Source organism: Heloderma suspectum, chromosome 14, assembly GCF_057233095.1.
Source record: "Heloderma suspectum isolate Gila_16-S chromosome 14, 16-S_ref, whole genome shotgun sequence".
Taxonomy (NCBI): domain Eukaryota; kingdom Metazoa; phylum Chordata; class Lepidosauria; order Squamata; family Helodermatidae; genus Heloderma; species Heloderma suspectum.
The window spans coordinates 2,657,817-2,682,996 of record NC_139471.1 but is presented as its reverse complement, the minus strand read 5'-3'; the positions used below and the strand labels follow the sequence as shown (position 1 = coordinate 2,682,996).

Sequence of the window (25,180 nt, the reverse complement as noted above, 5' to 3'; positions counted from 1 at the left end):
CCTGCTCTTCCTCCCCTCGCTGCGGCCTGCTCGATTTCCTCCTTTCAGGGCGCAAGCCTAGGCAGCTTTAGGTAGAGAAAAGGCCTGCGCCTCCCAGCATGCCCCAGCCAGCATGGCTGGCTGGGGCATGCTGGGAGTCGCAGGCCTTTTCTCTACCTAAACCTGCCTAGGCTTGCGCCCTTAATTCATTTACTGGTTTAGTAAAAGCCTCATAAAATAAATCCCTCTGGGCATTTTACAGTTTAAAACATAACAAATATTAATTATAAATAATATTAAATGCAAAAGTAAATGTAATAATGAATAGCGGTTCCGAATAAACGAGTGTAATAGTTAATAGAATATAATACATTAAATAATCCATTAAATAATAATAATAATAGATTTTATTTATGTGTTTTATTTCATTTTTATGCCACCCAATAGCCAAAGGTCTCTGGGCGGTTCACAAAATTAAAACCACGAAAATACAACGGAAGATACAATATAAAACATAACAGATCAAAACTACGGAATAAAAATACAGCCGGAGTAAAACTAGCTAGCGGCAGTGCAGATATTTAAAACGCAATAGCAGATTTAAGACGGCAGAGCTAAAAAAAAAAACACCTTGAAATGTTAAAATGCTAAAAAAAAAAATGCCTGGGAAAATAAAAATAAAAACTACGTATAGCTTCCTGTGAACCACCCAGAGAGCTTTGGCTACTGGGAGGTATAGAATGTAATAAATAAATAAAATAAATAGTAATAATAATAGTATCAGCAATATAAAATTAATAAGTGTGCCCACGCAGCACCAAATACTATGGGTTGGGATCCAGACTTGGTTACACTTAGAGTAGGCCCAATGAGATCAGTGGGACAAGCAGGCCTGGCAGGAACAGCTTCTCAGTCCTATTGATTTCAGTAGACCTACTCTAAGCCTGATTGGATCCCCACCTGAGTGTCAGGGGTAAGAGGTAGAACCACACATTGCAGGGAGTAAAATAATAAAATGCTAAAACATAGTATTAAAAAATACTTCGAAAGACTTAAAAAGCCTGAGCTTTAAACCCCATGATTTAAATGGCAACCTGACCCCCATGTAAAGTGAGGAGGGGTCTCTAGCACTTTCTGGATGAGGGCCCCTCAGTGCATTCATCTGAGAGAAAGCCCATTGGACAGGGAGGGTTTACTCCCAAGTAAATATGCTCCAGGTTGCCCACCTGCACGGGCCTTTTCATGCGCTTCGGCCGCCCCTTTACAAAACGTCACCCGCTGCAGTTCAGGTGCATTTATCACTCCTTTATTATTTTAAGTATTACATTTGTATTTATTTATCTTGATAATTTTACAGGCTGCTTGATTATATCTAGACAGACATCTCAATGCTGTTTACAAGGCAAACGTTTGAAATATAAAATGTCTACAATTAAAACATTTAAAAACAGAATACCAAATGTCTCCATTTAACCCCCCCACACACACACCTTCTCAAAGAAAGCATTTAAAACCAAAGAATTAACCATGAACAAACTCGAAGGAGCTCAAGGTAGATTATGTGGCGCCTCCCTCATTTTAAGCATCACAACAAGCCTGCAAGGTTGGCCAGTGGCTAGACCAAGATCACCCAGTGATCCTCTCTTCTTTGATTGAGGACTTGGGCCATTTTATCCTCAGAACAACCCTGTGAGATAGGCTAGGCTGAGAAAGGTGACTTACCAAGGCACTGAGTTTCATGGCTTAGGGGAGGATTTGAACTCTGGTTTCCCTAAACTCTGATGAAGTGGATGAGTGTCCACAAAAGCTTACTCTAGAATAAATGTATCCGTCTTCAAGGTCCCACAAGAGTCTTCGTTGCTTTCGCTGGTTTCCCTAGCTCTGGTTCAAGGTTGTGTGCAGAAAGAGGGCACTAAGTGCTACCCATCAAAAGGCATCGTGCAGCTATCCTCTTTTCCTCCTAAATGGATTTTTAGTGCGAAGAAGAAAAGCTGGGAGAACATGTGGAAGTCAACGTAATTCCCTCATAAAATTCCTTGAATGAAGCAGAGGGAAATTGCACAGTACAAGCCTCCTCTGGGAGCACTCTAACCATTACACACCAGGGATACTGGGAGATGTAGTCCAATACATCTGGACGTGTTGTAGCCCCCCAATATGGACCTGACTTCCCTCCACGCAGCAGTGTGAGAGAGAGAAGAGCGTTTGCTCTTCTTCCAGCTTGGCAGGAAAAAATAAACATGCCTTTTGTGTGCGGAGGGAGGTGGGACGCAGCGTCACATATTCTAGGATTCCCAATTGGTGATCCTGCTCACCTTGAAACAAGTAAGTGCAGATCTCACCTTCCCTCACCTGGTGCGAGTCCATCATCAATCTCAATCTTTGCTGATGCAATGAATATGCCTCGTGCCTTTATTCCCTGCCTTCTACAGTTCTGTCAGGTCTGAACAGCGTGAGGAACAGCAGCTGTATATATTGAGTGCCAGCTCCAGATTTCTGGGGAACCTTGGGCAAGGCACCTTCAATGGGCTCCTTCCCTCGGGGAGTCCACCTTCTCACCACCTGCTCTTCCTCCTCCTCTTCCTCCTCATTGCTACCACTTGTTTGGTTGACGGAGTGAGCAAGTAGGCCCTGGCATCTGCTGCTGCTCCTTCTCACCACCTCTGTTGCCTGGGCCAGAGTGAGAGGCAGGTGAACAAACAGTTTGCAATGGGGAAGAAGAGGAGCAAGATCAGAGGCTATTGTCAGGGTGCCCCTGCTGAGATGTGGGCCCTTGGCAGGTGCCTGGGCCTACCCTTGCCTACCCTTGGCGCCAGTCCTGTCTGACAGGAAAATTATGCGCGCTCTCTCTCTCTCTCTCTCTCTTTTGTTATATTTACTAATTTCTCTATTAGGCTGTGTTGTTGTTGTTTATTCGGTCAGTGGCTTCCGACTCTTCGTGACTTCATGGACCAGCCCATGCCAGAGCTTCCTGTCAGCCGTCGCCGCCCCCAGCTCCCCCAAGGTCGAGTCCGTCACCTCCAGAATATCATCCATCCACCTTGCCCTTGGTCGGCCCCTCTGCCTTTTGCCTTCCACTTTCCCTAGCAGCAGCATCTTCTCCAGGGTATCCTGTCTTCTCATGATGTGGCCAAAGTAGCAGTCTGGCTTTATTTCCTGGAGGATGGACTGGTTTGATCTTCTTGCAGTCCAAGGCACTCTCAGAATTTTCCTCCAGCACCACAGTTTAAAAGCATCTATCTTCCTTCACTCAGCCTTCCTTATGGTCCAGCTCTCGCAGCCATAGGTTACTACGGGGAATACCACTGCTTTAACTATGCGGACCTTTGTTGTCAGTGTGATGTCTCTGCTCTTAACTATTTTATCAAGATTTGTCTTGCTGTCCTCCCAAGAAGTAAACATCTTCTGATTTCCTGGCTGCAGAATTAGGCTGTACTAGGTTTGCAACCCTATTATTATTATTATTTTAACAATCACAAAAACTGTGCAAGATTTTGAGATCTCCAGATCTCTTCATCGGGTGAGATGCCTTTTAAATGCTACTCGGTCCAATGGATCATCTGAGTATCCTCCACGTTACTTGGGAATGAGAAGCAGGAAGCTGGGTTGACTGGTGGAAAGTTGTCTCCAAGAAAGGGTCTCCAAAATCTGCCGCTTTCCCCCCAATGTCGCGGATGCGGTCAGGAGCCTTCGGTGTCCGTGTTGTCACTCCCCGACGTATTTTCCCAGTCCACTTCATGGTACTTGCCCTTCTGCACTCTTCTAAGGGCCCTCTTTCTGCAAAGGAGGTTCCAGGTATGTTTTTAGAGGAAGGGGTGTCCACAATCACCATGGGCCAATAAAACCTGTCTAATTCATTATCACCAGCCAATTGGTGGTCATTGTAACGATGTGAGGACCGTACCTATCCCATCCCATCCCATCTTCCATGGGTCTCCCTCTCCCAAGGGGACTAAGGAAGGTTTGAGGTGCAAGCTCCAAAAGGGAAGGGCATTTTTCTAGCTCTGCAATACGCTTCACACAACATGATCACGCACAACTCCTGGGTTAGCAAAATCTAGCAACCCCTTTAAAGTTTTCAGAAATCATTAGAATCCACCATGCTCCCAGGTTTTCCCTTAAAAGAGGGATGTGGACTCTCATGTCTGGGGACAATTCTGGCCCACTTGGGGTCCCAATCCAAATCCCTCTTCTTTCAGCTGCAGCCCCTTTCCCTCAGCCACTGATTGTTTGAGAGCCTCCTGGCTTTTGCACAGTTCCCCCCCGCCCCATTCTAAAAGGCTGAAATGCCTCTCTTCCTAAGGCTGAGTTACTGGCAGTAAAAGCTTTAAGCTAAAATATGCTAGTATTTTTGGCCTCACCACTTTTGCCTTCGGCCCCGCCCACTGGTGAAATGTGGCCCCTGAGTGTGGAATGCAGCCCTCGGATTGACAAACATTCTGCACTCCCGCCTTAGTAGCAATAGGCACATGCCCATAATATGCCTGTATGTTTCCCCCCATCTCAGCTGGGGGTAAGGATTTGCATCAGGAAATCGGCACGGGGCGTTACCTCCGGTAATGCTCAAAGCTGTCCTTCATTCGCCGGCGGCCTTTCTCCACTATCTCCCCATTGAGGAGGCCCCCTTCCTGGAAAAGCAAAGCAAAACCAGGGCCTGACGACTTTCAGTGGGGTGTAGCCCAAGCTGACATGGCTAAATTGCAAGAGAACAGAGCGGGCAGGCAAGAGTCTGACCGGCCAGAGCTGAGCTCAAGAAGCCACATCTGGGAGTGGTACAGGTGGCTGGTTTGTATTACAGCCCATGCTAGCTGGGGGTGATGGGATTTGTAGTCCAACCCATCTGGAGGGTGTTGGGTGGGAGATGGCTGCTATGTACCATTCTACATGCTTGGTATTTGGTGAGGAGCTGAGAAGCAAGTTTCCAGACCTCATGGTTATGGCAAAAAAGGCCTCTGAGAATGTGCAAGCGGTGCCCATTTTGGCCTCGTTCCCAAAGCTGTTGCAGAGGCAACCCACAGAATGTACCTGAGATTTGAGCAGTTGGGATAGACAGACACACACACAGTGGCGGCTGGTGGTTCCCGGTCCAGGGGGGCTCCGACTCCACTCAGGGAATTTAGTTACCACCAGCCAAAACTCTAACGGTGCTATCTAAGGTGCTGAACCTATTTTGTGGCTAGGTTTCGGCACCCTGGATAGCACATTTCAGCACCTTGGATAGCACCACTAACATTTTGGCTGGTGGAAACTAAAACCTGAATGAAATCACAGCCCTTCAGCTGCCACTGTATACGCACACGCACATACACACACACAACACCACCACCAAAGAAATACAAAAATAGTCTCCCAAAGCTTGTCATCTTTTATATTTCGATGAGCTTGTTCTTTTATTGTATTTTTCTGAGTAGGTTATAGAAGAGTAAAATAAACAAACAAATACCTGTGGTGACTGAAGAAGAGGACTATTTCCCAGAGAATTGAACTGCTGGTCTTGAATGTCGGAGCATTCTTCTGAGAAGGATGGAGAGAAACAATAAACAAAATGCAAATTAATTGACCAATTATTACTTGCTAGCCAAAATACTATCCCCATGGTGAATCAAAGTGTATTCAATCATTTCTGGTACATGTGAAAACAAGGTGGGCACACACATTAATTAATCAATCAATCAATTACTCAATTACACTTTTGAACCCCCCAGTAACCCAAGTTCTCTGTGTAGGGTATGATGCATTAAAAACATAAAATATCAATAAAACAATGAATCAAAACAACACTTCATAAAACCCAGATAAAACCAGCAGCAGAAAATAAAAACACTCCAGCACATAAAAGCAAAGTAAAACTAGCAGCAATAAAATGACCTAAAAGCACCAAAATTAATTCTTAAAATGCCTGGGAGAATAAAAGGTCTTCTGTGCCTGGCCCTGAAAAGACCAAGTAACATAGGAACATCATATTGCCCATTCCTGGATCACGCTGGAGGAATGTCCTTGGTCAAATGGCAGTGAAGCTTCAAAATGCAGACCTCTGTGCAGCCTGAGATTGCAATGCTTGGTTGAGACCTGTTTCAGAAATATGACACTGGGCAGTCTGAGTCAGGGGTGCGGAACCTCTTTCACCCGAGGGTCAAATGCCATTTCAGAGAAGCTCTCGGGGGCTACATTCCATTGGTGGGTGGGGCCAAAAGCAAAAGGGGGTGAGGCCAAGGCAGAAGGAGTGGGGCCAAAAATACTGGCATATTGGAACTTGAAGCTCTCCTTGCCAGTAACTAGGCCTTAGGAGAGGCATTTCAACCTTTTGGATTGGGGGAAAACTGCAGAAAAGCTGGGAAACTGACCAGTGGTTTGGAGGAAAGGGATGGAGCCAGGTGAAGGGGGCAGGGCCTTCTGGGGAACTCTGGAGGGCCAGATTGGGCCCCCACCCAAGCAAGATTTGGCCCCCTGTCTTAAGCAGAGAGAGAAAACAATACCAGCCGCCATAAAACAACTTACTTTTTTCAGCCCCTTTCACATCTTCATCTAGATTTCCGAGGAGAGTCAGCTTCATGCAAGAAAAAGAGAGGGTCGGGAGAGAGAATAGCCCCTTTTTGTGAATGAATGTTACTGATTGTTTTTCTCATTTCCCACGAAGGAAACAGAGAGGGGGGAAAGAGAGCTGTTTTCTATAGGAATTCTGCAGATACAATCAATATTGCGCACATTTTTTCTAGCAGTCACAGAACTGAAGATTATCCCCAGCTTAACACCAGCAAGAGAATCAGTGCTCAGTTTACCAGGGGATGGGGGTGGAGACTGAACTTCCCCCTTATGGATTTTGTGATAGCCTCCTTAAATATTGCTTTTATTTATTTATATATCTGCTGTACTTTTAAACTGCCCAATAACCAAAGGTCTCTGGCCGATGTACAATAATACATTTAAAAACATACAGTGCAAACATTAAAACAGTAAAAGCAGTGCAGAATGAAACTGAGAAAGCCACGAGAGGGGCAACATGATTTGGCTAAAACTGTCAGGAGTCCGGGCTGGCATTCGTACATTTAATTCAGGTCTTTCCGTTTTGAAAGCCCCCCTGCCCTCATATGAGCACCAAAGGTGGATCCCTTTTCTCTTTCCACACATGGCTAAACAAAACAAAAGTATTGCTAGCTGGGATGCACTGGGATGGGATGGATCCTGCATAGGTCACTACGGCCTTTCCGAAAGAACCAACGTCTGTCAATAGCCATTCTGTGTCTTTCTTTTAATATGTCTCTGTAATTTGAGATGCACAGTCCAACCTTAAAAAAATACTCAACTGGCAGGAAGCTGCCTCATACAGAGTCAGGCCCTCAGACCATCTACCCCAGTATTGTTGACACTAACTGGCAGCAACGGCTCTCCAGGGTTTCAGGCAGGAGTTTTTCCAGCCCTCCCTAGAGATGCCGGGGATCTAACCTGGGACCTTCTGGCTGCAAAGCAGAGGCTCTACTACTGAGCCACAGCCTCTCCCATCGCTTCCCTCTCTGTTCTCTCTTCACTATCAAGCTTGATTGTAAGTTCTGGGGGCAGGGATTTGTCCTTTCTACTAATGTTGTAAAGTGCTATGTATATTCATTTCGCTGTATTTCAACATCATAATCATCATCGAATTCTAGAGTTGAAAAGAAAGCAGAAGGTCACCACTGCCCCTCTGTTCCAACCAAGGCAGACAAAAGGAGCAAGATCCATAGATGCACCAGACATGTTACACACAACTTGTATCATGAGTAAAGAAACAGAGAGACTCAGTAAAGAAATAGGAAGCGCCGAGACAGAAAGACGGTGAGAGGGCCTCTTGCTGACTGCAGCATGGCGACCTTTCCTCTCAACTAAAGCCTAAAAGGGCTTTATGTTAAGGGAAAATGGTGTTAGCCGTGGGATGTTAATGAAACACAACTCACTTCTTGGGAGCTTCTGGATGAAGTTTCTTCAGGGTCCGAAGTCTGGAATTGGAAGAAGTTCATTGGAAAGCAGTTAGGAAGTGACAATGTGCTGGAAAAAATAAAGTTATGCACCTGGGCCCAAGTGCTCAGAGAAAGCACTGCCTAAGATCAGAATCCAGTGAGTAGGCAGGGAAGGGAGCGATACTTAGACTGAACCTCAGCACCCCTTCTGCTCCACAAAGGCTGCAGGCTGAACCACCGGACATTTCTATACAGGGCAGCCCCACATTCAGCTCACTGCAGTAGTCAATCCTGCCCCCCGCCCCCGCCCCAGTTACTAAGGCATGAATGACAGTGACAGCAAAGGTAAAGTCACATGCATTCAATAAAAAGCACCCCCAGCACTGGTTCAATGAACAAGAATACACTTAAATACAGCACATTTCCTAAAACACTGAGGACCAAGATGGTGTAGGGCAGGCTGGGGAAACTCAGGCCCAGGGGCCAAATCCAGGCCTCCTTGGGTTCCCCAGATAGCCATGCCCTCTTCCCTTAACTTCACTCCCTTCCCCCAAGCATCAATGGTTTGGTTCTTTGCCGGCATTTGTGCAGTTCTTTCCACCATTCTAAAAAATTGAAATGCCTCTCCCAATGCTGAGTTGAAGTAAGAGCTGTAAGCTACAACAGGCTGGTATTTTATGTATTTTTGGCCTCGCCTCTTTTTCCTTCAGCCCTGCCCACCCCTGGAATGCAGCCCCCGAGAGCTTCCCTGAAATGGAATTTGGCTGAAAGAGGTTCAACGCCCCATCCAGATGTGTTTTTTAATTACAGCTTCAAGAGCTTCAACTGCAGGATGTTGAGGACGAGAGGGAAGGCCCTGGACTCACGGCCAACACGGACCCTTTTAGAGCCATCTTCATATGACAGAAAAGAACAGGCACACAAACCGATCGGAGGCAGCCCCTGCCGCTTGATCGAGGACCCACCAAGGTGGAAGGATAGAGGCGCAGCCTCTTCAGCTTGGCTTCGGTGCCAAGCAGCTGCCCCTCTTTCTTGAACAGCTGCAGCTGCAGCTCATCACACCGCTCCCCGAGTTCTCTGATCTGCTTCCGGTAGAGATCCTTGTCCATCAGGCTCTTGGAGTACTGCCTGTGGAACCCCTCTTGAGTCAGGAGGGCCTAGCGGAGGGAGAGGGAGAAAGAGGGAACAAAAAATACTCGTGAAAAACAAAAGCTTCTCAGCAGCTAGCCCAGGATGTGGGCCAAATCCAGCCCTCCTGGGTTCTTCCAATGGTCTCGTCCCCCTTTCCTGGCCACACTCCCTTCCGCTGAGCACCAATCCTTTGCGCATTTCTTTCACCATGCTAGAAGGTTGAGATGCCTCTCTGAAGGCTTGACTGGTGGCAGTAAGAGCTTTGAGCTAATATTGGCTGGTGTTTTTGGCCACGCCTCTTCTGCCTTTGGCTCTGCCCATCACTGGAACGCGGCCCCCAAGAGCTTCTCTAAAATGGAATTTGGCTCTTGGGCTGAAAGGGGTTCCCCTCCCCTGAGGTAGTCCAAAGGCTCTCCAATCGGTCCAAGAATGCCAGGAGCCATGCCTAGGAGTAGGAGCCACGACAAACAAACTAGGAGGCTGGTGTGCTGCCAAGCAAAGGGACACCTCCGGTGCCATCTTTATTTGGGTTTAAAAGAGTGGTTCTGAGTTTTCGAGCTCAGACCCCCTCCTCCGCCTTGGACTTAGGCTCTTGGGCAAGTGACTTTTTTATTTCAGTCTCGCCAGTTTGCCTACTGTGGCAGGAAATGAGTGTTTTGTGACCGGCCACGCCCACTCTGGCAGCCATTTTGTGAGAGCATCCATGACACTCCCTCAACATTCAAAATGTGCCCACTGGCCCAAAATGGTCGGGGACCCCTGAGTAGGATGAGGAAAAGTACAGCAGATGTTGTGATGGAGACATTTTGCGACCGGCCATGACCGACACGGCAGCCATTTTATGAATGGGCAAGCCCCACTCTCATGGCAGACATTTTGTGAAAGCACCATGACACTCTCAAAATTCCAAATGTGCCTACTGACCCAAAGAGGTAGGGACCCCAGCCCTACCTGATCTCTTTCGGCGGCCACCTCTTCCATCTGTTTCAGGATGGCCTCAATGCGATCCTGGTAGATTTGGTTATCATTCTGCAGAGATGTACAGCTCAGCTCCAACAACTCCTTCTCTTCTACAAGCTGCCAAAAGAAGCACAGATGGACTTGAGGAGTGTATGCAGGCCACGGCTTTAGCCATGGCGGGACAGTTTTTCCCACCTAGGAGGGGGGGATTTTTGGCACAGGGAGAAGAGCGTGCTATTGCCCACGGCTATCTCCCATGTTGTATCTGTGTCCAAGATAAAGTGATGTAGGGCACCAAACTCCAGGACTTTTCGTATTAGCAGGGATGCTGACGTTCTAGGCCGCCCCGCTGAGACTCCCCTGTTCCCTCTGAGCTTAGCTGCAATCCTCAAAGCAGCTGGCTGGAAATTAATTTCCCCAGCAGCAATATATTTTTCCCTGTTGAAATGCAGAATGGCTTGGTCTTGAATGGGTAATTAAGACCCATTTGCTCCACCAAAGGCTTGCTCTTGGTGGAGACGAAATGTGCTGGAACTGATGTCTTGATCTGGACCAACATGGCAGGAATGTTTGGACTCTCCTCAGGGTCGTGGCTACGGGGACCAGCGCGATGAGCACCTGCATTTCATGACTGACCACACCGCTGCTGCCAAGGTCACCCCACGTCCTCGGTCGCAGTCCAAATTCAGTGCCCCTCTTCTCTCCCCCCAGGATAGTTAGTGCCACTCCAAGGTCTGACAAGGCCTGCTTCACAGCCCCGAGTGACATGACAGCCCCCCCGGTGGCTTACTTTGTCCCGCGTGTCCTCCACTTGACGCAGCACTTGGCGCACGTCATAGATGGCGTTGACCAGGTCCTGGTGCTCGCCCAGCATCCGCCTCCGCTCTGCCTCGAGAGCCTGGATGGAGACGCTGTCCCTCTCAGAGCCGTCTTTCTTGGTGACCTACGAGGGGCCGGGGAAAGAAGGTGAAAGGGGCAGAGCGAACCCCTGTTCTAGGTGGCCACGTGTCCTCTTTTACGAGGACAGTCCTCTATTTGAAGGACTGCTGAAAGGCCATCTATTTATTGATTAGTAGTAGTGTTCGTATTATTATTATTACATTCATATCCCACTTTCTTCCTTCATGGAGCCCAAGGCAGCTCACATGCTCCTCCTCCTCTCCAATTTATCCTCACAGCAGCCCTGTGAGGTAGGTGAGTCTGAGAGTCAGGGACTGGCCCAGAGGTACTCAGTGAGTTGCATGGGTGTTTGGGGATTCGAACCCAGGTCTCCCGAGTCCCAGTCCAAACTCTAACCATTGCACCACACTAGCTCTAGATTAATTTGAAGGTGTTCTCTATTTGAAGGGCTGTCCCTTGAAGGCAGGGACTGTAGTGGAGTGGTAGAGCCCTGCTTGGCATGCAGAAGGTCCCAGGTTTGATCCCGAGCAGCTAGGTAGGGCTAGGAAAGAATCCTCCCTAAAACCCCAGAAAGTTGCTGCCAGTCAGTGTCAACAATACCGGGTAGCTGGATCCAGGGTCTGATTCTGCATACAGCAACTTCCTATGTTCCTATTTAAATCAGTCATGTATTCAGAACCATGAGGACTGGAATCTTACTTTGATTTTTAAAGGGAAAGCTCTGTAGCTCACTGGCACGGCCCCTGCTTTGCATGCAGGAGGTCCTAGGCTCAATACCTGAAAGCATGTCCAGTATGGGCTAGGACAGAACCCTGCCTGAAAGCCTGGAGAGCCGCTGCTGCCAATCAGTGGCGACAATACTGGGCTGGATGGACCCCGGCTCTGACTCTGTACACAACAGCTTCCTAGGTTCCTCATTCTGTTTAAAGATAAGGAATCATCAGAACTGTTGCCCATCCGCAGTTAGCAGGCTCAAGAGGCAGGCACACACGTCACCCGGGCAGGATCTCCCACACTGTGGAGAGGAGTTCCATACTTCTATTAGAGTTCTAATCATTATTTCTACATTTGCATCTGTACACGTAGTTGAGCCAGTCGAGGGCGGCGAATCTGCTCCTGCTTTCAGTCAGAACCTGTCAGAACTCTAAGGGTGCTTCGCGCCTTGGAGAGCTCCTTCAGATTTCTGATTGGTTCTGCCTGAAACCCAGAGGGGATTCGCCGCCCCGCTGACATCGGCGCCACCAGCCTCCACTGAGTTCAGCGCATGCAAATTTGCATCCTCTTTCTGGGCGAAGCGTTTCCCCTTTCTTCACAGCTCTGGTGTGGCATCCCCTTCCTTCTGTCCCACGCTTCCATATTGACTCCCTCCTTCCCCCTGCCTTTGGGATCATGGTGTCACTTCCCTCTGTGCCCTCGCAGGGGGCTGTAGACGGGGGGGGGCGGCGGGGGGCGCTGCTCTCCCCTCCCCCACCTCTGCTGACCTGATGTGGCCATCACCTTATTGCCCCACAACTGGCAGGAGAAAACGCACCCAAGTTCTGGCGGTCACTTTGCGCAAAGATGCGTCCTGATTCTTGGTTCTCCTAATTCAGTTTAAGGAGCGCTTTAGTGGATACCTCGTTGTCTGGTCATAGAATTTTCACTCACACACCCCTTCCCCTTTTTTTTTTACCTTTAAGCGGACACTAAGAATGTAGGAACATGAGCACAGCCCTGCTGCATCAGACCAAGAGTCCATCTAGTCTAGCGTTCTGTTCACACAGGGGCCAGCCAGCTGCCCACAGGAAACCCACAAGCCGGGCACGAGTGCAACAGCACCCTCCTGCCCACGTTCCCCAGCAACTGGTGTACACAGGCACATTGCCTCTGGTACTGGAGGTAGCATAGAGCCACCAGGACTAGTAGCCAGCGATAGCCTTCTCCTCCAGGAATTTGTCTAACCTGCTTTTAAAGCCATCCAAATGGGTGGCCATCACTACATCTTGTGGAAGTGAGTCCCATAGTTTATGTCTGCGCTGTGTGAAGAAATACTTTCCTTTATCTGTCCTGAATCTCCTACCATTCAGCTTAATGGGATGACCCCATTGGGTTCTGGTATTATGAGACAGGGAGAAAAATGTCTCCCTATCCACTTTCTCCACACCAGGCATAATTTTGTACACTTCTGTCATGTCTCCCTTTACTCACTTTTTTCCTAAGCTAAACAGTCCCAGCTGTTGTAACCTTCCCTCATAGGGGAGTTGCTCCAGCCCCTTGATCATTCTAGTGGCTCTTCTATCCACTGCTGTACACTGCCCCCCCCCCCATATTTATAGGCTTTTCTCGAAAACCACAGGGACTAGAAACCCACTTTTTAAAAACAAATACAGGAAGTCTTCAAATTCTGGCTCCAGTCCATCCTTTCCTTTGCTGGGTCTTGGACAAGCACTCCAGCTCTCAACTTCACCTCCCTGCTCTTGACTGTGGGAATAATACTGGCCTGCCTCACTGGCTTGTTGTTTAGATTCATGGGGTGGAGAGGGTGGCTGGATTCTGAAACACTTTGCTGAACTGAAAGGACAACAGAAGAACCATCTCCTGAATGAGCTGCAATTCTCCCAGAGGTTTCCCCTGGCCCAAAGAACCTGCAGTGTGCTTTCCAGCTCCTTATTCTTGGCCAAGAGCAGGTCTTTCTCCCGCTGGATCTCCCACACCACCTCATGGCTGGGCCGCTGCTCAATGGCGTACTTCAGTTTCAGCGTGTGCTTCCGCTCCAGCTTGCAGTTATCCTCAGCTTTCATCAAGCTATGCTTCAGCGAGTCGATCTGCAGGGCAGGAAGGGAACCACACACACCCCAAGAAACAAAACGCACGGAGGGGAGAGAAATGGGGACAATCATAAAGCATGGCGAAAGCAAACTGCAAAGGTGACATCGAAGGAATTATGTCCATGCTGATGGCAGCTTGCAGGGTCAGGGCTGGAGTCAAGGGTTGGCATGGCTGGGCACCTGCCGAGGGCCCACACCCCGGCAGGAGTCCACTGACCAGAGGCCCCTGGACTTGCTCCTCCTCTTCCCCGTTGCAACCGGCTTCTTCCCCAGCCTCTCGCTCTGGCCCAGACAACGAAGGTGGTGAGGAGGAGGAGCAGGAGATGCCGTGGCCTCCTTGCTCCATGGCTCTCTGCCTGCCGAACCAGCAAGCAGGAGCAATGAGGAGAAAGAGGACAAGGGGCAATTGCAGCTGGTGACCATGGTGGCGAGAAGGTGGACTCACAGAGGGAGGAGGGCCATGGAGGGTGTCCTGCCCAATGGCCCTCTAAAACTCAGAGCCGGAACTATGCAGGGTAATAGCTAACCGTTGGGAAACTGCAGAAGTTATTCCAGAGGGGTTTGTACCCTTTGTGTTAGTCTGTTGCAGCAAAACCAGCAAAGAGTCTTGTGGTAACTTAGGGCACAATCCCATGCGTGTTTAGACAGAGAAAAAGTCTTACAACTCCCAGCATTCCCCAGCCAGCTTGGGGAATGCTGGAAGTTGTAGAACTTTTTTTTCTATCTAAATATGCATAGAATTGCAACCTTAAAGACTCACAAATTCATTCTGGCATGAGCTTTTGAGGACACTAACCCACTTCATCTGATGCGTGAAGAGTTAATCTCTAATTGGCTGATGTATATACGCATGCTGGACCTAAACCTGAAATGCAACAGTTGCCGTTCGCAAAACACCCTCGAGGGTTTTGCGAATGGGAATTGGTAAGGCAATCATCGCTGTCTGTACTCAGTTAGGCCTCAGGTCTCAGTAGTGATGCTTACTAGGCTGATTTTCAGGATTACAGGGATAATGTATGGGAATCATTCTGAACACTCTAAAGTGCTATCGGCATGCAAAGAATTCTTATGGCAGGTGTACTTGCTTGGTAGAGTTGTGAGGTTCTGGAAAAACTCAGGGAAAATAGGAGGACTCTGTTTTCCTCCAAGGAATTTTTGGGGAAATTTAGGAAAAGAATAGGGGCTTTTTCCAGGGGTGGTGGTAGTTTCCAAGCCTTCATATCTTTAGTCCTGGATTTGCAAATTGTATCCTGGGGTCTCCGAATCTGAAGTGGAATATTTATACCGGGGGGGGGGGGGATTTCAAGCCTGAGGGTCAAATCCACCCCACCTGGGATCCCAGTCCAGCCTTCCAGATCTTGATGGCCATGCCCCTTCCCATGGCCCCACCCCCTTCTCCCCTGGCCACCAGTCGTTTGGTGGCTTCCCGGCTTTTGTGCAGTTTTTCCCCATTCTAAAAGGTTGAGATGCCTCTCCGAAGGCAGAGTTACTGCTGGGAAGAGCTTTGAGCTAAAAGATACCGGCATTTTTAAAGTATTTGGCCCTGTCCCTTTTGCCTTTGGCCCCGCCCATCCCTGGAATGCAGCCCCCGAGAGTGTCTCCAAAAGTGAATTTGGCCCTCGGGCTGAAAGAGTTCCCCATCCCTGTTCTATATATTTCCTCTCTGGTTTGTGGTCGAGACGCAGTCAGAGATGGAAGGTGAAGGCAGCCAGAGCAGCAGAGGCCTCACTGAAGAACTGGGTCTTCCTCTCTCTCCCTCTCCAACTGCACTCCCATTGCTATGATCCCTCTGCTCTTCTCTGCTCACAACAAGGGGCGAAGAGGCCCACCTCCAGCTGCAGGTCCCGATTCTTCATCAGGGCTACGTTCTTCTCCTCGCTCTGCTTGGCGTAGCTCATGGCCAGCTCGTAGTTCTCGTCTTTGCAGTGCTTCAGCTCCTTGTTGAGGTTGTCCCTCTCGTCCTTCATCTTATGTGCCCTCTCCTGGTATTTGCGCAGGACATTGTCCCTCACCCGCATCTCCTTGATAAGGTCCTCCTTGGTGCTGAGCAGCAGGTTCAGCTCCTGGACCTTCTGCCTCTCTTCGCGGATGGTGCCCTGGAGCTTCGAGATCTCACTCATCAGCAGTTCTGTCAGGCTGGACTCCCCGGCCGTATCTGCGGGGCAGAGAAAAACGTGTGGGCAAGAGGGTGAAGGAGGAGGAGGAGGAAGTGCGGAGAAGGAGGAGGAGGACAGGAGAATGTAGAGGAGAAGAATGTGAGGAGGAGGAGGAAGAGGAAGAAGGTGGTGAAGGTGAACAAAAAGAAGGTGAAGAAGAACAGGGAGAAGAAGGAGAAGAGTTTCTAAGGAGAAGGAGGAGGTGGTGGTGAAGGTGAAGAAGAATGTGAGGAGGAAGAAGGTGGTGAAGATGAAGAAGGAAATGAAGGAGGTGAAGAAGATGGTGAAGGAGGAGGAAGAGGAGAGTTTCTAAGGGGAAGGAGTGGTTGGGAAAAGGGGGTGGGGCCAGGGGAAAGGGGTGTGGATATCTGCGAACCCTGAACAGCCAGATTGGCTTTAGGGGCTCCGACATTGTTCCCATATAGAACTGAAACAGGAATGAAGATCAGCTGCAGAGGCCTCACTCTCAGCGCCATCTCAGAATATCTGCTGGATGAGCAGGAGAGACAGCACAGTCTTTTTTGCACTGGTGCCACAGCTCTGGAATGCCCTCCTCATCCAAATCCATCAGGTTCCCTGCCAGATATTGGACACTTCTGTTCCAATGGGCTTATAATGTCTAACATCTTTTAGCCCTGCTGCTTTAGGTTTCAAATGTCTAACATCTTTCCCCCTCAGCATGGTTGATCTTCCCTTGTGTCTTTTATATGTTTTAACCATCTATCCTCATTTACTTTTTATGGTGATGTGGTACTGTTTTTATCCTTATATTGAAAACCACTCTGGGTACAACAGCAGAAAAGTGGCATATAAAGAATACATTACTATCATTATCTGTCACTACCAGCAGCCATTCCAACATAGAGATTGGGGGGGGGGGGGAACAGGGCCATTCCACAGCCCTGCTGAAGGACTTAGCTTTTTTCCTTTGCCCTCCTCATCTGTTTTTCCTTGTGTGTTATGTCCTTTTAGATTGTAAGCTTGCAGGCAGGGACTGTTTTGTTTTACTGTTTATATGCAAGCCATTCCAGGAGCCTTGTCTGGCTGAAGAGCAGGACAAACTTACTTTAAATGAATAAATATATTAAATCAGAAATTATGCCTAGAGGAGACAGCGTACGACTCTGGATAAGGCAGGGAGCTGCAAACCAGTCTCTTAGTTAGAACCTCTGAAGAGAGGGGACTTCAATGGAGGTTTGTCAAAATCTGTCAGATTGATATATTACCTATAATCATAGAGAAGACCCTGGTGGGATCTTTGCCCGTTATTTTCTTGTAAAGCTGAGGGTAGTACAACTCCAGGCTCTCGAGGAATGCCACAAAACCTTTCTGGCCTGTCCTTTGGAGAATATCCAGGAGGACCCCTGCAGTTGCAGAACAAAGAGGCATTTAGCACAAAATATCAGAAAGCAGCAGCAAGGGGCTGAGGTCAGTGAGGGCCGTGGTTAGTGAGGGCGTACAGAGGGAGGCACCATGCCAAGAAGGCAGGCAGACAGGCACACACAGTTTTGCCATCTCAGAATGCTGAATACTTTTGCCAACACTAACAGTACAATCCTTTGTACATTTAATCCACGGGTGTCGGGGTGTGTGTGTGTCAGGTGGGGGATGGCTGTCTTATACCATTCTACATGCTCGGAATTTGGTATTTGGTGAAGAGCTGAGAAGCAAGTTCCCAGACCTCATGGTTATGGCAAAACAGCCTTTGAAAATGGCGTCTCCAGAAATCTCCCATGTTGGCATCACTTGCAAAGCTGCTGTTGAGATAACCGACAGAATGTGCCTGAGATTTGAGCATACACACCCACACACACACGTGTGTGTGTGTGTATGTGTGTGTGTACGTACACAAACACACAGAAAACCACAACCACAACATCAACATACTAAAAGAGCCAGGCAGAAAGACTTCTTCATTTTTTTCCCTCTTCCCTCCCCAACGATTTTTCCTTGCGTGTCATGTCTTTTTAGATGTAAGCCTGCGGGTTGGGACTGCCTTGTTTTTCTGACTGCAGGTAAGCCTCTTTGGCTGAGGGGCAGGATTTAAAAGACTTTAAATAAAAAACAAATAAAAATACCTGTTTTTCTTTTCCTGATCACCAGACTGGGGTCATTGAGTATTTGTTCCTCGTCATCGTGGTTTATGACTTTACACTGCCGGAGGTACGGCATGATCCTGGAAGGGTCAACCACCGAAATCAGCTTGACTCGGAAGTTCTCCAGATTATTCCAGCATGTTTCGTCGTCGTCGTCCAGCTCAGACATGGCAGAGGGAGCTAAGCTGTGTCTGGCCTCTGCCACTCTTCTAGAAGGGCTGGATAAGGCAGCAGGAACGGCAGCCATCAACTGGAAGACCAGTGGAAGAAGATGCTATAGAAGCAGGGTGGTAACTGAGAAGGGGGGCAGGTTGATTGATGCCTGTTGGGAGGAAGGAAGCAAAGGGTCATATCCAAAGTTAGTCTAACTTAAGTCCCATTAATTCCAATGGGTCTGCTCTAAGTATGGCTAACATGAGATACAACCCAAATAGAGGAAGGCAGCCGTGCAAGATGGGAAAGGCTGACCAGCCAACCACCTGCTTTTTATGGTTTAGCAGAAACACACCTTCAATCTTCTCTCCTTCATTATGAGGCCTAGAAACTTTCTGCAAAATGAGAGCACGAGGTTTTCGAGATTCCATCTAGCTTGAATCATGAGCGTGGTCTCTTGTCCCACAACAGGTGTTCATGAAGTCGGAAACGCCAGGATAATCGGGTGACCACCAACACAGGCTTTGCAAAGGGCCGCAGCATTTATTTTACAGACATGTAGGGGCAATCCTGTAGTTGAGATCCTCCAGCCAAGGGGCTTTTGAGTTTGGCAGAAGCCCCGTTATGCTGGCAGAACTTGAGATGGGCCACCGGCATGAACAAATACCAGGAGAGCCACTGCTGGCTCCGGGTCCTGAAGGACGCTTGCTCAAGACACCCTCAACGGGGGGCCCTCTCTCAGTGACTCCACTTTCTCACCGCCAGTCACCAGCTGCTTTTGTTCCTCCCCCTCTTTCCCGTCATGGCTCCCACTTGCTTCCTTGACAGCCAGGGAGCAAGTTGGCAGAGCTGTCTCCTGCTCCTCCTTCTCACCACCACCACCGCTGTCTGGGCTGGAGCGAGAGGCAGAACAACAAGCAAGTTGCAATGGGGAAGGGGAGGAGCAACTCCAGGGAGCTCTTGCCAGTGGGCCCCTGCTGAGGGTGGGCCCTTGGCAGGGGCCCCACCATGCCTCCCCTTGACGCGGCCCTGAGCAAAGTGTCCCCGATAGCTCTGCAGCATCAGCAAGCATTCTGCTCCCCTTCAAACCTGGTTGTCTAACAGCACAAGGGGGCCACTAAGCGCCACCACCAGCCTGAATCCTCTCGTCTGATTCCACCAGCCCCGATAATAGTCCTGACGTTGGGTCGGCTCCTCTGTCTGGGCCAGAGCGAGAAGCATGTGAAGAAGCAGGTTGCAGTGGGGAAGGGAGGAGCACCTCCAGGGGGCTCTGGTCAGTGGGACCCTATTGAGGTGTGGGCCCTCGGCAGCTGCCCAGCCATGCTGACCCTTGACACAGCCCTAACCAAAGCGTCCCTGATTGCTCTGCAGGATCAGCAAGCACTCTGCCTCCCCTCCAAGCCTGGTCAGCTAACAGCACAAAGGTGCCATCTAAGCACCAGCACCGGCCTGAATCCTCTTGTCTGACCCCACCAGCCTCTAAAAACGTCCTGCCATTGGGTCGGGTCCCTTGGCCGAGCAACTCCTTCTCCGGAGAAGTGGCTGAATGGGCTCGCTTCCCTCTGCTTTCCCTCCTTGCCTGTGTGCTTTGGACTCACTCCAAATTGGTGGTTGGGGCATGCTGGGAGTTGCAGTCCCACACATTCGGAGGGAACCAGGTTGGAGAAGACTTCCGTGCTGTCTTTCACTGCCTTGTCTGTCTCACTGCACCTTGGTCTGATGGTGTCAGAAGTGGACCCCCATGTCGCAGCCTGACTCTGAGCGTGGCTGAGGCCCAACCGGGCACAATTGCAAAATATATGCCAGTGAAAACCCGGCGACATTTCTTTTGAGGAAGTCCCTGAATCACTGAGGAAGCAAAGGGAAGCCAGGCACCCTGTCCCTAGGAGGGGAAGTTACACATTTCTCTGGAGGACCGGTTTCTGGTACCTTCTGAGAATCTGCACCAACGACCCACGAAGGTCCGAGTGGCACTAAAAATGCTTGCACAAGCACGCGCTCTCCTTGTGTCATACAAACATTGCATCGTCCCTTCTGTGGAAAAGAAAAACCGCAACTTCACCCTAGTTGCTGGGACACAGCTGTCCCCTGAAGTTTGACAGTGGGTGTGCTGCTGGTCCCCGCTCGTATTGTCGCCCACATCCCTGCGAAGTCTCAACATTCTCAAACTTGTCCCTCATGAGCTGTGCAACCATCCTGCTTTTCTCCTGCCACAGGGTCTCCTTTCTCCTGGTTGCTTACAACCAGGCCTACTCATTTATTTCAGTTATTTATTTAGTACGGAATTTATTAAGGCACTCCACGTCGAGAGATGTCGGAGTGGCATCCGATCAGTTAAAAACACAAGACGTTACCATCAAAAAAGATCAATACAACAGTGGCTGGCATTTACTCATCAGTCAGGAAATGCCCTCAGCAGAAGCAAAATCTACATTATTCCTGTGTAGTCATGATGGCGCTATGATTTAAGTGAGCTTCATATGCAAAAGTGCACATGATCAGGAATGTAGACTGTTGTTTTTTAAGTTCAGGGTCTGCATAGGGCAACACGGAATATTCTCTGATTTAAATTGCGGGGGCCTAAAATAATTTACTTGGAAAAGGTAGAAATATTTGCCGTGCTCCCCCAAAACACTTAATGTGAAAACATCTATTCATTGTTTCTTTCTTGATCAATCACACAGGCAATCCCAACTGACTGAAGACTTCATAGCGAAACGGATGATTGGGTTGGAAACCAGATTTCCCTTTGTGATGGTGGTGCAAATAGGGTTGAACTTGGGGTTGCAACTGGGGATCCCCAAATGACCCCTATCAGCACTAGGGCCAGGTTCTACCATGGCTGCCTCTGGTCATTGCAGAATCCTTTCCTCTAATTGTTAGTAACATTTTATTGTTAGGGGGTATCTACATGGTTACAGATGTTCATTTTTTACTTTTAAAATATATTATCCTTTTCTGCACCAAACAGAGTTTCTTCCCATGTTTAGCATCAGGGCAGCAGAAGCAAACTCCCTTTTATGCCTGTGTGGTCAGGATGATGCTATGATTCAAGTGAGTTTAAAATGCAAAACTGCACATGCTCAGAGTATCTCTTTCTATTTTGTGCTAAGACACTGGGAGTGTAGATGCAACTGTGAAGCATGGAATGGCAGTTGGAGGGGAGAGAAAGAGAAATGTTCATTGTGAGCTTCATGACTAAAGTAATGCTCACAGCCATCGATAAACTCCGGCCCATAAATCCAGGGTCTAAAATTACCTAGCAGTGCCGATGTGATGCTTGGATGCCATGCTCAGGGCTCAAGAGACAACATATCTGACTTCTGCCTAAGCCAGAGAAGGAAGCAGTCTTTGGACGGCCCCTTTTCAGAGCAATGCCTTGAGCCCCTAGTACTAGTTCATGGAGTTCCCTTCCGGTATTCAAGCCTGCTTTAGAGTTTTTCTACACGAGGCTGTTAATCCGCTGTATCTACTTTCAGATTAATTGCAGAACTGAGATCCGAGAACTTCACAAAGAGTGTTTCCTCTCCTGCTTTTCTGCTACATAACCTCTAGGTGGCACTGTGGCATAGTGGAATAATGCAAATACACATGTGGAAATTGCACTTTCTTTTGCTTTCACAATTAAATGTGGCATTTTCAGTGCCGATTAGATGCAGAAGTGAGACTGGAGGGTTATGCTGTCATCTAAACACCTGTGAGTAGGCAATGATGAGCGCACGATAAATGCCTTGTGTGGAAAGCCTCTCAGTTCCCCTCCTAATGAAACAGGAACAGTAATGGATAGAGGCCCTTGGTGGTTGTTTGTGAGACTGCCTGAGCAGGAAGGAACCTAAAAAAAGGGCTTGACATGTTTGGAATAAATGATGGAGGAAGCAAGAAGTGAAAGAGAAGCCTAGCACTTCCCCGTTGCCTCTATCTTCTGAGTTCTCCCCAGACCCAGGATGCAAAATAGCCATTTCCTCCTGGTTACTGTGACACATGGAGACAGTGGTGCCAGTACACTCTGGATTTAATGGTCTTGTGGTGGTGGTGGGGAAATAACACCATTTATTTATTTATTTATTTACAGTATTTGTATACCGCTGCACATCTAAATCAGATTCGGAGCGATGAACACAATAGATAAAACAGTAAAATAATAAAAAGATTAAAACACCACCTTAAAATCATGTTTTTTAAAAAACAGAATGCCAATAGAAACCATGACTAGTCAATCAAGGAAAGCTTCTTAGAATAGAGCTGTTTTCAGGAGGCGCTGGAAACAACACAGTGTTGGTCCCTGCCTGACCTCCAGGGGCAGGGAGTTCCAGACAGAAGGGATCACCACACTGAAGGCTCTTCTTCTGGTGGACTCCAGTCGGGCCATAGGTCCATGTGGAGCCACCAGGAGCAAGCCCTCCCATGACCACAGTGACCGGGCAGGTTAGGAAGGGAGAAGGCACTCTCTCAGGTATCCTGGTCCCATTAAATCCAGGGTCTAAGATTACCTAGTGGCACTACTGCTCCCACCTGCCACAACTCAATTTCTGAGATCAGTGAGGAGTCCCTTGTCTACTTGCAAGGGCACAAACAGAATTGTGTCTGGGTCCGTCCCCTACCATTCTAGAACCCTCCTGCTGGAGACCCACCAGTCTCTCAAGCCTGAGCACTTTTAGGAAGCCTTTGAGGGCTCAAGCCAGTAATTCTGAAGAAATGTTCTGCTCAGTTGATGCCTGGGTCTCCAACACGGTGTCTGCGGACACCTCTCTTGGGGTCCACAAGGCTCCCTGCCTCTCCTAATTTTAATCCTAGTTCTTCAGGCTTTTAAAAATTAATTATTTTCAACGGGGAGGCTGGCATGCTGCAAAGCGAAGTGCTGCCCTAATGCGCAGGGCTGGCCCAAGACATTTTGCTACCTGGGCTAAGGACAAGATAGCGCCCCCTCTCCCATTCCATGTACAAAAGCCAACTAGACTGGCAGCTGAATTTTCCTTTGACGCTGGCATTGAGACAGCATTGTCCATATGGCCCTGCAGCTCTCTCCTCCAACACCTTGCTGCCGCCTCCCAGCATCTGTCACCTGAGGCGACTGCTTCACTCTGCCTAACGGTAGGGCCGGCCCTGCTACAGCGCCATCTTGATTTGGGCTCAAAAGAAGCTCAGCCCCCCACCTCAGCCTTGGTTTGGGGGCATGTGACTTTTCTATTAGCCTCATCACTTTGCCTTCTGGGGAATGAGTGTTTTGTGACTGGCCACGGCCACCACAGCAACCATTTTATGGATGGACAGACCCCACCCCATGGGGTCCATTTTGTGAGAGCACCCATGACACTCAAAATCCCAAATGTGCCACTGACGCAAAAAGTTTAAGGACCGCAGATTTAATCCATTCCTGTTTCTGCTTTTTGTTACCTGCTTCCTGCTACCAGGCTGAGCTGGGCTATAAATCGGGGTGGGTGGGGGAAGTCTGTCAAGTCTGGGGATTAAAAGTGTCATCTCGATGATGAAAGGACAATAATGCCTTCATCTTTTAGCCATAAATGCAGAGAAGCCCTTTGCCTGGATGGGAAGCAAATAGGTAGGGTGTGCGTGGTGAAAAGTTGGTGGAAGTCGGAGCAGACAACCTCGTGCAAAGTTCTGTGAACTCGGCAGCCACAGACACCCTAGCAGCGTTGACTGCCTGAAGAATCCTGCACTGGTGAATCAGCCCCCGAGGGCAAATCACAAGTCGCTCATGCCCCACTGCTCCCTCCAGGACATCAGTAGTTCACCTCTCCCCACTGTGCCAGCTTCAACAGCCAGCCAAATTCAAGACACTGCTGGCAAAAATAGCGCAGTGTATGCGCTGAGCTATGGCTCCGTTTGCCCTTGGTCACCGCATAGCCATGTTGCAGCTAGGTCACTTTAGACCCTGGACTTACTGGTCTCACGGGTCCCCAGCTTTTAGACGGCCATGTGTATTACTTCAGTCGTGAAGCATGCAACTCATGTTTCTCTTCTCTTTGCACATGCACACCATCAACACCATTCAGTGCTTTAGAACTGCATCTACAGGGCAAAAACTGAGACTCTGAACATGTGCAGTTCTGCATTTTCAGCTCTCTTGAATCATCGCCTCATCCCAACTACACCAGCATAAAATGGAGAGTTTGCGTCTGCCACCAAACGCAATAACATGGAAAGAAGTGCCGTTTTGTTAGAGAAAAGAATAAAGCAAGCATCTGTAACTAGATTCCCGCTCCCACGCCCCCCCCCCCACCAATAAAATGTTTTTTAAAATAAAAGGATTCTGCAGTGAGCAGCGACAGCCCTGGGAGAACTTGGCCCAACTGCTAATGGGGGTCATTTGGGGGTCCTCTGGGCTGTGCCCCCGAGGCTCAACCCTAGCTGAACCATTGTTGCAAAGCTAAATCTGATCCCCAACTCAGCCATTCCTTTTGCTATGAAATCCTCAATCGGTTGGGAATTGCCCATATGGCTGATCGGGAAAGAAGCAACAGCTGGATGTTTTCACATTAAGTGTTTTGGGGGGCAGGGGGAATATTTCTTCCCTTCCCAAGATAATTATTTTTGGCCCCCACCATCGAAGTCGGGAAAGATCCAGTGACGCCGTATGCAGAACGAGCAGCAGGACCGATGTGCTCATTTTGAGGATGGGGAAAGCCACCAAAATGGTTCAGTTAAAACTGCAATGGAACAGGGATTCAAACACAGCTCCTCCAGTATCTCCGAGGCCTTCAGGAAAATCCCCTGAGCTTAACCATGCTACTTAACTAGCAGAAACTCTTAAGGGAACCCTCAAGGTGCTTGACACCTGCCCAGGCTAACTGGTTTATCATGGCACTTGTCCGGCAGCAGTATAGATCGAGAAGAAAGACCGCTTCAGCAGAGGAGTCAAGGGCTTCCCCCTCCCATGCTACCTCCAGCCTGGGCACTGGGGGGAGAAATAGGATCTCCCTCCTTCCCGCAGCTTCTAAACAACAAACTTCTACCAACCTGAGCACGGGCTTCAAGATGGAAACACCTCTGGCAGGGCCACAGCTGTCCTCCAAAATTCCCTTAAGAGTCTCTCGGACAAAGTAAAC

The 25,180-nt window shown here is 48.8% G+C and overlaps 1 protein-coding gene across 6 annotated transcripts; it reads right to left on the bottom strand.

Annotated features, from left to right (window-relative positions):
• Nucleotides 1-167: 167 nt before the first annotated feature.
• Nucleotides 168-25,180, bottom strand: CARD9 (caspase recruitment domain family member 9). 6 transcript variants are annotated; one of them, XM_084821169.1, is made up of 13 exons: nt 25,092-25,180; nt 17,943-18,282; nt 17,091-17,228; nt 15,538-15,863; nt 13,526-13,705; nt 10,792-10,944; nt 9,993-10,118; nt 8,876-9,067; nt 7,908-7,949; nt 6,478-6,526; nt 5,423-5,493; nt 4,531-4,607; nt 168-3,756 (listed from the first exon to the last, which is right to left on the bottom strand). In XM_084821169.1, the coding sequence occupies exons 2-13, from the start codon at nt 18,205-18,207 to the stop codon at nt 3,660-3,662; spliced, it is 1,716 nt and encodes a 571-aa protein (XP_084677295.1). In that variant the 5' UTR covers nt 18,208-18,282; nt 25,092-25,180; the 3' UTR covers nt 168-3,659. The 6 variants fall into 6 exon arrangements, with proteins under 6 accessions (XP_084677295.1, XP_084677299.1, XP_084677296.1 ...); XM_084821173.1 differs by having other exon boundaries at nt 5,423-5,490; XM_084821170.1 differs by lacking the exon at nt 25,092-25,180 and adding an exon at nt 20,043-20,132.